The 16,079-nt window shown below is 39.7% G+C and overlaps 2 protein-coding genes across 4 annotated transcripts in view; one reads left to right on the top strand and one right to left on the bottom strand.

Annotated features, from left to right (window-relative positions):
* HELQ (helicase, POLQ like) overlaps positions 1-6,696 on the bottom strand; it is a 63,205-nt gene extending 56,509 nt beyond the window's left edge. Inside the window, exons 1-2 of the mRNA XM_010594093.3 lie at positions 6,295-6,696; positions 3,182-3,896 (exon numbers count right to left, since the gene is read on the bottom strand). Of these exons, the coding sequence (XP_010592395.2) occupies positions 3,182-3,896; positions 6,295-6,474 (895 nt within the window). The 5' untranslated portion in view covers positions 6,475-6,696. The remainder of the gene's footprint in view (positions 1-3,181; positions 3,897-6,294) is intronic.
* A 24-nt stretch (positions 6,697-6,720) lies between these two features.
* MRPS18C (mitochondrial ribosomal protein S18C) lies at positions 6,721-12,026 on the top strand. 3 transcript variants are annotated; one of them, XM_023553307.2, is made up of 6 exons: positions 6,728-7,028; positions 7,860-7,915; positions 9,897-9,980; positions 10,998-11,055; positions 11,784-11,843; positions 11,903-12,026. In XM_023553307.2, exons 1-6 carry the CDS (start codon positions 6,929-6,931, stop codon positions 11,908-11,910), a joined length of 366 nt encoding a protein of 121 aa, XP_023409075.1. In that variant the 5' UTR covers positions 6,728-6,928; the 3' UTR covers positions 11,911-12,026. The 3 variants fall into 3 exon arrangements, with proteins under 3 accessions (XP_023409076.1, XP_023409075.1, XP_003414155.1); XM_003414107.4 differs by having other exon boundaries at positions 6,732-7,028; positions 11,925-12,026; XM_023553308.2 differs by lacking the exon at positions 9,897-9,980 and having other exon boundaries at positions 6,721-7,028; positions 11,925-12,026.
* Positions 12,027-16,079: the final 4,053 nt, after the last annotated feature.

The following is a 16,079-nucleotide window of genomic DNA, read 5'->3' as shown; positions in this document are numbered from 1 at the left end:
TTAGTTTTTGTATTAGACTTCATTTCCTGTTGTCTTACTTCTCCAGCTGATTGTCTTCTCCTTGAAATGAGAAGCCATGTTTTCATATGGTTCATAAGATCCTAACATAGGTATTCCAGAAATAGTTATGAAGGGGTTAGCTCATCTTTTAGTATAGCAGCAACTATCTCTTCTAAAAGGACATGTTTGAAATATATACAAGGACTCAGGATTTCTCAAAAATATTACCAAAAACTAAACCCAACCTGTTGCCGTCAAGTAGACTGCAACTCATAGCAACCCTACACGAGATATATTAATTGCTACTTATACTACCTCTTTGCATTTAAACCTTAACTTCAGTTATCTTTAAAGATGGTTAGTTTTAATCAGTAGTATTATTAATACTATGTTCACTCAAGACGTTTTCAAGTTCTAAGGAATTTCAACAACTAAGTTTTGGTAGAGAAGACAGAGCCAGCCAAGCAAACAACAGCTAAGGAGATTGAGGAAAAGCCAGGCAATCAGAGGGAAATTAGTAGAGGACTGTCAAGAAGTGAAGAAATGAGGCAGGAACAGGATGGCTGACTAGGCAGAAGCTTCTGCTGACCCCTCTTGCAACAAAGACTCAAAAAAACAAGTGAATCAATTACATACATGACAATCTACGAACCCTGACCATCAAACTCAGAACTAAGGAATTGACCTGAGTAACAGGGGAGCAAGAATCCGCATGCTGAAGCAGCGAGCAGTCCCGGAGACCAGCGTGCTGCGCCCCAGCCCTGAGCCCTCGGGGAGCGAGAATCCGCTGAAGAAGTGTCCAGTTCCGGAGCCTGCAAGCCGTGCCCCAGACCTGAGCCCTCGGGGAGCGAGAATCCGCTGAAGAAGTGACCAGTTCCGGAGCCGGCAAGCCGTGCCCCAGACCTGAGCCCTTGTGGAGCCTTGGGGCCACCGCTGCGGGGATGATTGTGGCTTCCTGAGACAAGGCAAGCAGGGATGCAGTTCTAACCCCCTGGGGCAATCTCGGCAGTGACCCAGCCAGCACACACAGGCTACATACCCCTCCGGAATCTCAGCACCAAATAAGTGATTTTGTCTATTTTACCACACTACTCTCTCCTATCTATCTGATTCCTCCCCTCCTTGCTTGGCTTCGTTAACATTGGAATTCCCTGGGCCAGAGAGTGAAGTGCTCTTCAGGTTCTTTTTTTTTTTTTTTCCTAACCCATTCTCCTGGTCTGGAAAAGCAGCAATTAACAATCAGAAAAAAATCCTTTCCTGATTTCTCTAAACTGGAATAACAGAACAGAGCCAGCTCCATCAAGGCATAAGAGATCCAGTCTTTGGCTTTCACCCCTACATGGAACCAGGTGGCTATTTTAATGCAAAGGCAATTCTTTTAGAGATCTGACTGTAAATGTTGTAGCTGAGCAGTGCAAAGGCAAGTTTTGGAGGTCCGATACCACTCTACCTATTAAACAGAGCCCTCACTGATCCACAGCAGGGAACCGAGGGCTGAGGCTCCATCCACACCACCTACCCACCCAAGAAAGGGGTCCAAGGATAGTGGTGCCTACCAGTCCTTACAGGTATAAGCATTGGGTGCCTAAGGTACAGCTGCAGAGCCCAACCAACAGAGCGCTCTAGAGAACACAGATGCTCCTTCCTCACTGGCACTTGAGAGAAGGCTGTCAGCACCCTGCCCTCCTCAGAGTGTGACCCCCTGCCTCTACTAGAAACCGGTGCATACAACCATCACCACTACTCCTCTAAAATAGGAGGTGAGAGTCTAGACCACACACTAGGCGACCCACCATCAGGACACCTGAGCTGATTCTATTCAAGAATAGTGAATGGACTCATAGGCTCATATACCGGGTAACAGCTCAAACCAGCTGGTAACAGGACATAAGTGATTCAAAGGCTCCGACAATCAAGTTAGTGCACTCTAGTAGCCCTTTTGGGTGTACTGAAACAAAACAAGAAGACAAAGACTCTGTAAGCAAATATAAACCATTACGATAACTTATAGATGGCTTGCAAACAGCAGTCAATATCAAATCACATAAAGCAGCAGACCGTGATTGCTTCTACAAACGCCCAAATCACAGAATCAAAACCTTTCCCAGATGAAGGCACATTCCTGGAATTGCCAAGTGTAGAATATAAAAAAAACTAAGATACAGAATGCTTCAAGACATCAGGGACGACCTCAGAAATGAAATAAGGCAGACTACAGAAAAAGCCAAGGAACACAAAGATAAAGCAGTTGAAGAAAACAAAAAGATTATCCAAGAACACAGTGAAAAATTGAAAAACCTGCAAGAATCCATAGAGAGAGAGCATTCAGAAATTCAAAACATTAACAATAAAATTACAGAATTAGACAACTCAGTAGGAAGTCAGAGGAGCAGAATTGAGGAATTGGAATGCGGAATTGTGGAGATGGAGGATAGGGCAATTGGAACCAATATATTTGAAGAAAAATCAGATAAAATAATTAAAAAAAATGAAGAAACCCTAAGAATCATGTGAGACTCTATCAAGAAGAATAACTTGTGTGTGACTGGAGTTCCAGAACAGGGAGGGATAAAAGAAAATACAGAAAGAATTGTTGCAGATTTGTTGGCAGAAAACTTCCCTGATACCGTGAAAGATGAAAGGCCATCTCATCAAACCCCATACAAGATAGATCCCAAAGGAAAATCACCAAGACATATTATCATCAAACTTGCCAAAACCAAAGATAAAGAGAAAATTTTAAGACCAGCCAAGGATAAGTGAAAAGTCACCTACAAAGGAGAATCAGTAAGAATAAGAAGTGAAGAAATGAGTGCTTTGAGAAGAGTGCGGTCAATATAGTGCTACTAGCAATCAGGTAAATTAAGAACTAAAAGTGTCATTTGGTTTAGATACTCTAGACATTTTTGTATCATAGCAAGAGCCCAGAACTCAGAATAGAAGTGAGCTGAGGACGTATTTGAGGTGAGGAAAGAGAAACAGGAAGGATAATGGGGTTGTGAAATGTGACTGTGAAGGGAAAGGAAAAGGTTCAATGGTAAGAGGATAGAGATGGCAGATTGAGACAGGACTGCTATTTTGTTTTGTTTTTAAAATGGAAAATGTGATCATGCAAGCATTTGTTTTCCATTAATATTATGATAATGACACAAACTTTTTTTATTACAGCAAAAAGCATTACCATATAGTTTTTCTATTCCCTTGAACTGAACATAAAGGTCTCTCACTTTGCTGGGTAATGAATAAAAAGGACCACAGTCATCTGATGATGACTCAAGTGCTTTCTTAGCAACATTAATTTCTTCAGATAGGAGGGTCTCTTTGAGCTGTTTAGTCTTAGAAAATACTGGTGTTTGGGCCTTGGCATTTCCAGTCATGGCACTTTTTAGATGATCTTTAAGGCTTTTTCTCCTAGTCACATCTGAACTAGTTTGGACTTTAGAAGATTCATCATTCTGTTGGGGTTGCTCTATGCAATTATGGGACAATTCCTCATTCACAGTCTGAAGAGAGGATGAATTCCAATCCCTTTCTTTAGTAAACTGATAGCCCAAGTCATTGGAAGAGTTCTGCAAATTTGCAAAGTATAAAACCTGTGAAGAAGGTACATCATACAAAAGATCATCTCCAGATTCAATAGTGACATCCTCCTGCCCACACTGGTTCTTTGTGTGGTCATCAGTTGTCAAGGCAGTAAAGCTGTCTACAGTTGTAATGTTGAGTTCACTGTCTTTGATGCTTTCTGAACAAAGATTTTCGGTGACAAGGTCTGTATCATATTTTCTATGCTCAGGAAGTTGCATATATTTTTGTTCCAGGTCATCAACTTGAGCTAAAAAAGAGTTTTCAGTAAAGCTATCACAGCCACCAAACATGTCCTCTTCACTGTCATTATACTGGAAAGAAGTAAAAATAATTAAGATTAATTTGAGTTTCATTAAGAATAAAAGTTTCAGCCCAGGGCTATAAAACCAAAACCAAACCCACTGCCGTACAGTCAATTCAAATTCATAGTGACCCTAGGAGACAGAACACACTGCCCCTAAAGGGTTTCCAAGGAGTGGCTGCTGGATTTGAACTGCCAACCTTTTGGTTAGCAGCTGAGTTCTTAACAACTGAGCCATCAGAGCTCCATACCAAATATAAACTATATGGCGACCCTATAGGACAGGGTAGAACTGCCCCATAGTTTCCAAGGAGCCCCTGGCGGATTTGAACTGCCGACCTTTTGGTTAGCAGCCGTAGCACTTAACCACTACGCCACCAGGGTTTCCAGTTATATAGTGGAGTTTTTAAAGTCACTGGAAAATACTTACTGATATTTTAAAATGATGCTTTTACAAAAATTTTCATAACTAAGTTATTTGGAAATTTTTGAAATATACTTTATTTTAAAGGATGATGATCAAAGATTATGGTCCTCAGAACAATATATGAAGGAAAATACCTAATCCAGTCTTTTAAGAAAATTTTAAGAAAAATGTGCAATACCTTTTTAACATTTAACTAGAATTAATGTTAAGAACTGTAAGCGCTTTTACATTTGCCACCATATCAGACAAAAATAACATTTAACCTGGAAGATGATACCCAAAACATATATGTCGTACATAAACACAACATCTAAATACAAAAGAATAAAAGAGAAAAGAGGTTTATCTGACATGGTCTCATTAAATGAGGTTTCTTTTTTATGATGAATGAAACCTTGATGATATAAAAAAATTAGCTTTCTAGTGTATTTCTCACCCTTTCTAAAGGTCATACAGGTTCAGTTAGAGACATACTAAGAACATCAAGCATGATCTTCAAGTATACATCTAAATAGTTTAGTGACCAATATTACTCTGAAACTTGTTTTCAAGTAGTTAATTCTCAAAGTCTTGATCGGGTTCAACTCCAATGCTATGCCTTTCTCTGTTAAGAGTTACCTATAGACATTAATAACACATCTGCAAACATTAGAGTACACACTTACTACAACTCCAGGGGCATTATTCACAACATTGTATTAATATCTAGGTTATTCAAAATTAAATTCACAAATACAGGTCACTACGGGAGTCACATGAAGCGTGAAGCTGCTACAAACATCATGATAAAGTAATAGGTATCATATTTATAAATACTGGAAGAGGGTAAACAATTAGGAAAGAAAAATTTGAGGTAGGGGTGAGAAAGGGTTAATCTGAAGAAAAGAAATTACAATTTCACATTAAATGGGCAAAAAATAACCTTAAAATACTGATTTATGAGAAGTCAAAAAAAAAAAGCTACCTAAGGAAAACAGTATAACTAACTTGGCAACCAGAGTAAAATAATGCAAAAGTAAAGTGTATTAGCAGTAATACTAGACACCCATGTACCATTCTAAGTGTTCTGCACACATTTCACTTAACTCTTAATAACCCTATAAAATAGGTATTTTCATCCCCATTTTACAAACGAAGGAACAGACGTCCAGAGAGGTTGGGTGACATGCCTAAACTGCACTCCTAGTTTGTGGTAATGCTGGAATTCTAATTCTTAAGTCTGTGATTTAACTACTGTGCTAAATCCTTAGAACAGCAAGACTGGTAGACATCCACTGGGGTGTCAGCTCGCTAGGAGTTTCTGAATACATCATCCTCCCAGCCTCCAATTTACAGAAACTGTCCTGAAACAAAATTATGATTGTACCACTGGACATTCCAAGGGGATTCTTCCAGAAATTTGGCATTGGGTCAGACGGAGAGTCAGCAAAGACTTGGGGTGATCCACTAAACAGAAGAGATGTAAACTTGAGAGGTAGCAACATGGCAGCTGTTTCCTCTTGGGCCTGTTTCCTCTTGTAAAAATTTAGATAATCTAAATACCTTAACGAGGTACGCAACACATAATGTGTCTTCAATAAATGGTAGGTTTTATTAGTAGAGTAAGAGCAGCAGTAACTTCAAAGTCTAGATTTGAGTTCCAGTCATGCCACTTACTTGCTATATGCACATCTAAGTACAATTCAGGGTCTACGTTTCGTAACTATATAAAAATGGGGATAATGAGGCAATACCTCGTAAGGATTAACAGAGATAACAAAGGCGAAGCAAGCACAGAATGCTGCAATTGGCCCATTGTTTGCACCTGGAAGGCAAACTGACAAAATTTTGGAGTTTCAACCTCCATGTCTTCTACAACTGGTCTCCCACCCTCTTTCACTGGGCACACGAGGTAGCAGAAGGCCAGGGTGTGTATCACCGCTCCAAAGGTGGGACATGGGATGAAGAATGCCGTGTAATTTGAGAAATGATGGGGATGTACCTCGACGGGTTGCACGGCCACGGTTTTCCGCCGCCGGCCCTCAGCCACCATCTCCTCCTCCTCCACATTGCCCGGCTTGAGCTCGGCCGCGGTGGGGGCGGCACAAACGCTCCCTAGGCTAGGACGGTTCCTTTTGCGGACAGACACCCGCCGGATGATGCGTGAGCCACCTTCATCCATAGCAGGGACCTAGGGCCCAGCCAGAACGTTGCCCACCCCCAGATCCAGCAGCCAAACACCGGAAGAGGAGCTAGTGGGCAGGAGTGACAACCGGGGCAAAACTGCGCTCACGCCCACACCCACTTTCGGGGAAAAAAAAAAAGGAAGCACCCCAAATTAATCCCCAGAAATCTCAGGCCGGAAGCAGAGGCCTTAGCCTAGCGCGCGCGCAGGCGTACGAGCCCGCCTTCGCCTCGTCCAATCATAAGTGTCCGCGGACCTGCGGCGTGGTGAGAGTGCGAACGGAAGGTAGTGCGCAGCTGCATTGAAGGACCCCCACCTCCTCTTCGCTGGAGTCTCCAGCGTTCGCCTGCGGAACCTTTAATGGGGTGCTAAAGCCGATAGGGGAAGAGCACCAGAAGGGACTGGTGGGGTCGATTTGAAAAGGGGAAAGGAAGAGGAGGAGCAAGGAGCTATGGCTGCTGTGGCTATTGTTGGCCGTGCTCTGGGGAAAAAAAAGTTGACGCATTTGGTAACGGCTGCCGTCTGCCTCACAGGTTCTGGGACTCACTCAGGTAAAGTCTCCATATCCTGTGCTGAATTGTAGCGTTGCAACCATTGCCTTAGCCCCTGGTCTTGCGGAGTCGTCACTTTTAGCAAAGAGACCGTGACTTCTAGGCGGTTAACTTTATCCAAGATGGGTGGGAATCTATAATGACCCAGAGCAAATATTCAAGAGCTCAAAGAGCGTGAGATAGCATCCAGTTCACTCTAAAAAAAAAAAAAAAATTTCTTTTAACCTACAAAGACAGTGATGGGGTGGTTCTCAGGAACTGGCGGGGCCTTACTCACCTAAGACCTGCGGGTAAACTTAGTGAAGAAGGGACATTTCCAGAGTCACCAAACAGCTCATTTCAGAAGACGTGTAAGTTCCCAGACTAGGACGAAATTGCGACAGGCCTTCCAGTCTTCTCATTTCTGCACTTTTATTTTCTGTGTGACTGCCTGCTTCTCTGCTCTCTGGAGAAGGTGTGTTAATCATTTTCCCTTTAGTATAGTAATGCCTTTTTTGTTACTTTTACTGAAATATTTGCATTAAAATCTGTCCCTGACCATGGAGTGAAGGGAAAATAAAGTTCAGGGAGAGAGCAGGTGAGAGGTGGTATGGTGGGAAAATAATGTGCCCTTTTTCCCGAAGACTGGAAGGCACATCCATCTTAAGTCCCACTTTGTCCCAATCAAAACTAGAGGTTCTAAATCCAGTCATTGTGAGCATAATGAATATAAAGCCTTTCTTTTATATTGTGTCCCTTGATTCATCTTGCCTCCATAAAACCAAAAAATATTTCTTTAGCAACTCAACTAACAAAAAGAATTGTTTTGGTACTGTTTCTGTTTAATTGTAGTGCTGTGGAGAAGAGCTTGTTCAGAATATAAACAGACGACCAGCAATGAGGATCTGGTAAGAGGTTTTATTCTTCCTAGTCATAAAGCCTTCACAAATATGACTGATTCTTGTATCTTAGCTATATAAATAGGGTTAAACTGTAAGAGAAAACAATAATCATCACTTTAAGTTTGAAAATTATAATTCATCGATGACTAGGCACTTAAGTGGATTTGAAGTAAGAGAATTACTAGATTCCTAACAAGGGTGGCTTCTGTAACACCACGTTTTTCTTCCTAGATCGTAAATGTAAGGATAAGTGATTTGGGAATTAAAAAAAGGTATTTTTGGTGGATGGAATAATTATAATTGATATATACAAAACTACAGGTCAGCTTTTTTCTTAGTTTTGAATTCACAACATTTTTCCTAACTTCATCTCATCCATCACTTTTGGGGGAGCTGTCTTAATAAATGAGGGATCAGAATTAAAGCTTTATACCAGGGCATGAAATGCAGTTTCTACCAACTTGCAGACATGGCTTAAAGTACTAGCATTGGACTTGGGTAGTATAGGCTTTCTTACTACTTGCAAAGATAATTTGTTTGACACTAATCAAACTCTGAGGAACCCTGGTGGCACAATGGTTAAATGCTCAGCTGCTAACTGAAAGGCTGATGGTTTGAACTCAGCCAGTAGCTTCGAGTGAGAAAGACCTGGCAATCAGCTCCTGTAAGGATTACAGCCTAGAAAACCCTATGGGACAGTTCTGCTCTGTTACATGGGGTCTCTTTGAGTCTGTCAGCTCTATGGCACTCAACAACAACAATCAGACTATACACAGCACTTAGCACAGTGTTGAGAAGCAATAGAGTTACTTGTTATTTAATGTGAGCTGAATATAAATTAAGAAAGCTTGTTGTTAGTTGCTGTCAAGTCAATTCTGATTCATGGCAAACCCATGTGTGCAGAGGAGAACTGCTTCATAGGGTTTTCAAGGCTGCGGCCTTTCAGAAGCAGATTGCCAGGCCTGTCTTCCAAGGCGTCTCTGGATGGGTTCAAATTACCAACCTTCTGCATAGTAGTCAAGTGTTTAGCCGTTTATGCCACCCAGGGACCCTGAGAAAGTTCAAGGAGTTGAACCAGAGAACTTCTCTAGTCCCTCTAAGCATCCATCTTGGTCATCTGATTTACACCATAGTTGAAAAGAGTAAAGGAAGTTACTTTTTCAGGCCATAAACTCCACTGAGAGTGATGAAAGTTATGGTCCCTCTCTGCAGAAAAAAGCATAGTCCCATTCATTTGAAATTGTGCATACAATTACCAGGGTCATGGACTTCAAAGCAATTTTTATATTAAGAACATCTTTTCTGGAGACAACCACACACAGTGGAGGGAGGCATTGTGACAGGAGTATCAGAGGCAGTAGTGAAGACAGAAAAGCCAAGAAAGGCTGACAACCATATAAAGAAGTGTGGGGCCGTAAAACTGAAGACAAAAGCTCTTTTTATAGTAAGCCACAGGACCATTAGCACAGCTATTCTTATCTGTGTATAAAATATAGTAATAAAACATCTGATAGAGAAATATGGAGTTGGATAAACTAGGGATTATACTATTTAGTACATGATACCAGGTATGCTTAAATAAATTTTTCATAATTTATAATTTTCAGTTATCTACAATCTAGGCAAAGCATTTAAATGGAGAATCACTTTCCAATCACAGATTTGAATTTTTTTTCTTCTATAGACTCTCTTTCTTCCAAAGATTGTACTTTATCCCAGAATCTTCCATGAGTTAATTCCTCTTTAGCCAAACTGAAACAAAATAAAGTGCTTTCATATATACAAGCTCACGGAAATCTTTAAAATGCTGAATACTTTTGAAAGTGCTCGATTTTTCACAAGCCAAGCTGTTGTATCTAAATTATTCTTTTTCATACAGTAAGGCACAACTCATCCTTTGGATGGATTTGAATGTGGTAACCTTAATATTTTTTAATTCAAAATTGTTGCATTAAAGTACCTTATCAGATGTTTTTCTTTATCCTAGCCCATTCCAATGGAAAATCCTTATAAGGAACCTCTTAAAAAATGCCTCTTGTGTGGAAAGCATGTAGATTATAAGAATGTACAGGTAATATCTTGTTTTACTTCACTGTGGTATTTGATTTTAGGGTTTTGCTCCTTTATGATTACCACTTAATTGTCAGTTTTATAGCAGGCTTTGTGTAGAGGCAACTGTTCTAGTAATTTTATAATTTCAAGTCTAGTTATAAATCTATATACAAGGTATCCAAGAAGAGCCCCTTTGCTCTTTCCGTATTTACTGTTATTTCAGCTCCATATTTCTCCTCTCTTTTTCTGCCCCAACATGCCTGATGAGTCTGACACATGTCATTCATAGTCGCTTACTATGGCAGTGATTCTCAGTTGGTGGGGCAAGTAGTTTGGAAAAAGCCCCTCTGGTGAAGTTGATCTGTGCACCTCACCACTCATATCCCTACTTCAAATGTAATTTTACCTGTTGTCTAACTCCCAGCAATTAGAAGTGGCAAATTTGGGGGAAGAGAATGGCGTTGGACTTAAGTATACTGACAATAGTGTAAAGTGATAGCTGCTTTTGAGGGAGAAAAACTAAAATATTAAAATTCAACATATTAGGAGGATTATGTAAAGTGCCAAGAAAGTGCTAAAGAAGTTATAAAACAAATTACAGGAAATGGTCCCATGTACTTCAGTACCTCTTAAAGCTCCCACTACGATAATTCATCTTCATGATTATGTAATAGTCTATCGTAACAGATGAAATTATGTTTAGTACCTTGTTAAAAGTAGTATTTTAGAAAGATATCTGTGGAAAAGTCAAAACAGCTTTACCACTGAAAGAATATGCTGATTAATCTGTTGTTTACTTGTATAGATTTTTCTTTTGTGACAGGTAGATGTTAACTTTAGTTGACTGGTTATTTTTAAAGACTTGTTAATAGGATGAGCTAAATAAATAGTTAAATATTCTTATTCATATTTTATGAAGTTTGTCTGAAATTTACTAATAAGCCTTTACATAACTTGAAGATGGCATATAAAGTTTGACTTATAAATTTACAGACATACTAATATAAATTTTTTTCCTCCAAATTAAAAAAAACAGCTTTTGTCTCAGTTTATTTCTCCATTTACTGGATGCATTTATGGAAGGCACATAACAGGTATTTTGCTTTTTATTGCAGCAATTTAAATTTAGATAAGTATTGTATAAACCCGCTTCTCTTATTTAAGATAACTAGCAGATTTTCAAATAATGCTATAAATCATGCTTAGACTGGATTTAGGTGCTCTGGGAAACTCTCTTTTTAGGCCAGTAGGATTACTACTGTTTTGTATGTCTTATGTTTAGGGATAGCTGGGCTGACAACATACAAAAAACTTGGGCTTTAAAAGAAACTGTGTTCTTGATGTTTTGGAGTGCACTACAATCATTTTTGGAGCCCTGGTGGCACAGTGGTTAAGAGTTCAGCTGCTAACCAAAAGGTCGGCAGTTTGAACCCACCAGCCACTCCTTGGAAACCGTATGGAGCAGTTCTACTCTGTCACATAGGGTGGCTATGAGTCAGAATCAACTCGATGCTAAGGTTTTTTTTTTTCCTTTTGGTTTATAATCATTCTTAGACAGTTAATAAAACCCAGACTGACCCACAGGCCAAGTACAACCTGCTGTCTTTGTAATTAGTTTTGTTTACATAGTGTCTATGGCTGCTTCTAGGCTAAAATAGCAGTCGAATAGTTGTGACAGACTGTATGGCCAGCCAAGTCTAAAACATTTACTGACGGTTCTTTACAGAAAAAGTTTGCTGACCCTTGACTTAAACAATTGTTATAAATTTCGAATATTGGCATTTTCTTATGACTATGAATGTGTCCATTTTTTCTTTTATAGGTCTTTGTGGGAAGAAACAGAAAGAAATAACAAAAGCAATTAAGAGGGCTCAAATAATGGGTAAGAATATCTGAACAACTTAATTGGACTAATCAAAATTTTGCTCATCTTTTGTGAAGAACTTTAATTATTTCTTTACAGGGTTTATGCCAGTTACATACAAGGATCCTGCATATCTCAAAGACCCAAAAGTTTGTAACATGAAATATCGGCAATAAACTATGTAAGATTATTACCAATAAACTTATTTACAATAAATTGTTGTGTGGTAATAATATTGGTTCAAATTATAAAATTTAACAGCCTTTGGGTAGAAAATTAAGAGGTAAGTTAGATCTTACTGCACTATATGTTAAGGATTTCTGGTTTAAGAACTTCTAAATCTTATGGAAAAAAATAGTTTCAAGAATGAGGTAATAAGTGAACCTTCCCCCCATACCAGTTAATGTTCATTAAAGAAAACAGATCACAGATTTTCTAAAATGTTAATATTTGTTACATTTTATATATGGTACCACATATCTGGTCTCCAAATAGCTCATAGAGTAATGTACCACTGATACTGGCAGTGATACTGATAGTAAATAAGGGAGGTATTGCTTGTGTTGGAATTTTGAGGCCCAGATTCTGCCTTACAAATGGGACATAAATAGGTGCAGGAAGGTGGAATGCATATATAATGTATGTATCCCATGTGACTGGCCGTAGAGTTCAAATTGCTCTGAATGATTCCCTTATCTAGCAAATGTATGACTTGTTAAAAGACCAAGTCTTTTTTTTATTAACTTGTATTGAGCTTCAAGTGATCGTTTACAAATCAAGTCAGACTGTCACATATAAGTTTATATACATCTTACTCCGTACTCCGACTTGCTCTCCCCCTAATGAGTCAGCCCTTCCAGTCTCTCCTTTCGTGACAATTTTGCCAGCTTCCAACTCTCTCTATCCTCCCATCCCCCCTCCAGACAGGAGATGCCAACACAGTCTCAAGTATCCACCTGATATAATTAGCTCACTCTTCATCAGCATCTCTCTCCTACCCACTGTCCAGTGCCTTTCATGTCTGATGAGTTGTCTTCGGGAATGGTTCCTGTCCTGGGCCAACAGAAGGTCTGGGGACCATGACCGCCGGGATTCCTCTAGTCTCAGTCAGACCATTAAGTCTGGTCTTTTTATGAGAATTTGGGGTCTGCATCCCACTGATCTCCTGCTCCCTCAGGGGTTCTCTGTTGTGCTCCCTGTCAGGGCAGTCATCGATTGTGGCCGGGCACCAACTAGTTCTTCTGGTCTCAGGATAATGTAGGTCTCTGGTTCATGTGGCCCTTTCTGTCTCTTGGGCTCTTAGTTATCGTGTGACCTTGGTGTTCTTCATTCTCCTTTGCTCCAGGTGGGTTGAGACCAATTGATGCATCTTAGATGGCCGCTTGTTAGCATGTAAGACCCCAGACGCCACATTTCAAAGTGGGATGCAGAATGTTTTCATAATAGAATTATTTTGCCAATTGACTTAGTAGTCCCCTTAAACCAGGTCCCCAAACCCCGCCCTTGCTCCGCTGACCTTTGAAGCATTAAGACCGAGTCTTTTTATAGAGATGTTACTTGGGGATGGATAGTGGTACTGTCACAAAAGGACGTAACATTTATTCTTGGACTGTTCCGTCCTCGAATTATTAATGTGTCCTTTGAAATAAACTGGTAGTTCATATGTAACCCATTATTGGTTACCTCATTCCACCCTTTGCCAAAAGATGGAGAGTAATCAGCAAAAAAAAGTCTTATAAGGATTCTTTTCCTCTGGCTCACTGGATACCTCGAAAGCTGGGTCATCAGTTGTGGAAGTTCACCTGTCTACTGACTTGAGCAAGCCTACCTAAGACTGAAGGCTTAGTACTGCTCTTTTCAGTGGGGATGGATCATTGTGCAGTGTGACCTAAATATTTTGTACCTCTACAACATTTTAGCAAATTGAACTTTGTATGAAGGCCAGTTTTCCTACTTGAGTTTCAGCAAGTACACAAGCAGTCTTTGAAGTCTCTTGAGCTATTGAGATGTTTGCATGTGATGTTACTTATGCTGTTTCCCACCTCTCTAGCCCTAGTATCCAGTTTTGTTGATGTGTTAATGACATTTTCTGTCTATGTTCTATGTGATAAACTCTGTAGGCTCTGATGAAGTTTGTAGTTTTATGCTTTAGGTGAAGGTTTACAGTGCAAATTGTTTCTTATTCAATAATTTATACACAAATTGTTGTGACACTGGCTGCAGTCCCCACAGTGTCAGCACTCTCCCCACCACCAAGTTTACTGCTTCTGTTCATCTGGTCTTCCTACCCCTTTCTGCCTTCTCATCTTTGCTTTTGGGCAGATAATGCCTTTTGGGTCTCTTATAGATGCTTGTTCTAAGATTGGTCTCATACGATGATCTTTGGTCTTATATAGATGACTATTAGATAGTCTCGTATAGATGAATAATAACACCTCATGGCCTGTCCATTATTTGGGTGAAAGGTGATCTCTGGGAGTGGCTTCAGTTCCAAGTTAGAAGGGTGTCTAAGGACCATAGTCTCAGGAGCTCCTCCAGTCTCTATTGGACCAGTCAGTTTTGTCTTTTTTATGAATTTGAGTTTTGTTCTACATTTTTTTTCCACTCTAACGGGGACCTTATATTGTGATCCTAGTCAGGGCAGTTGGCAGTGGTAGCTGGGCTCCATCTAGTTCTGGACTCAGGCTGGTGGAGGCTGTGGTTCCTGTGGTCCATTAGTCTTTTGGACTAATTGCTTCCTTGAATCTTTGGTTTTATTCATTCTCCATTGCTCCCGACAGAAGAATAAAAGTTGTGTCTTTTGTGGTTATTTTTAAATTAGAGGTCAGACCGACAACCCTTTTTCCCCTCCTGCCTGTGTAACACCACGGCATTTCCTATGTAACCAGTAAACCACCACCCCAGCAGTAGAAATTATTGCACATATTTGGTATTATACTGACCTTGTAAATGCCCCATGGTAATGCAGGTTAACACATAAGACAGAAAATAATAGTTTTTTGATACTAGGATGAATTTGCTCCACTCAGGAAGTAACGAGCAGAAGAGCAAAGGTCAAAGTGTGTGTGCAGCATTTCACTAGTGAGCAAAACAGGGTGACAGCTTCATGTGATGTGGTATATACTTACTGGAAAATTTTCATAACTGTGGAGAGGACATTAATTGTATCTGCATATACAGCACAATTGTAGAAAAGACATAAATACATCTGCATGTACAGTAAAAGCTCTTAACCAACTCACCAGATTAAATGGGGGCTTTACAGCCTCATTAAAAATCATACTGAAATCTCTGACTCTCACTGGTGAATCATAAAAAGAAAGTTACTATTGCTAGGAAAACGAAGTAAATGCTTTGGGAAGACTTGATAAAGATAACTAGCTTAAAAAAAAAAGTTTTCAAATTAGCTGTGGTTTAGACAACTCAAAGATTGGTGGGAGCATGCTGTGAAAATGAAAAAGCTCCTTACATTCTATGCTTAGGCTGCTTTCCAAATTTAACTTCTTGCTTCACTTGAAAGAAACCAGAACTGGGAACTGTAAAGGTTCAGTGATAGGTGTGATTTACATAGGAACTCCCATCAGTGGACTTAACACTCTTAGAAGAATTCCTGGCCCTATACAAAAAGGTTGGCAAACTACATTTCTATGTTGTTAAAATCTTTTTGATGTACATTCATCCAAACATATATGTGTATATATACATATATATACACACAAATACACATAAAGTCCTTGAATCCCTACTTCAACTAGCCAACTGCTGATCCTAAACACATTGGATTAGGAGGTTTATGCTGGGTGCCATCGAGTTGGTTCTGACTCAAAGCAACCCTATGTACAGTGGAACAAAATGCCATACTCAAATTTTGGATTCACTCAAATTTTGTGTAGAGAGGACTTTAGAATAGGGAGAGATTGCTGTTTGTGTTGCATTATAACCAAACCCATTTCCGTCGAGTCAATTCCAACTCACAGCAACCCTACAGGACAGAGGAGAACTGCCTCATAGGGTTTCCAAGGAGCACCTGGTGAATTCAAACTTCTGACCTTTTGGTTAGCAGCTGTAACTCTTAACCACGACGCCATCAGGGTTTGATGCCAGATTTAGCAAATAAAAATACAGGACACCCAGTTAAATCTGAATTTTAGATAAACCATGAAATTATCAGTACTCATCACTTCTTATTTATACATAGCTTTATCAGTTATTTCCTTGATAATATACAAAAATAAAAAGCTGAAACAATGACTT

This window comes from Loxodonta africana, chromosome 5 (genome assembly GCF_030014295.1).
Source record: "Loxodonta africana isolate mLoxAfr1 chromosome 5, mLoxAfr1.hap2, whole genome shotgun sequence".
NCBI classification, from domain to species: domain Eukaryota; kingdom Metazoa; phylum Chordata; class Mammalia; order Proboscidea; family Elephantidae; genus Loxodonta; species Loxodonta africana.
The sequence above is the reverse complement of the archived record's forward strand: the minus strand, read 5'-3'. Positions and strand labels throughout refer to the sequence as shown.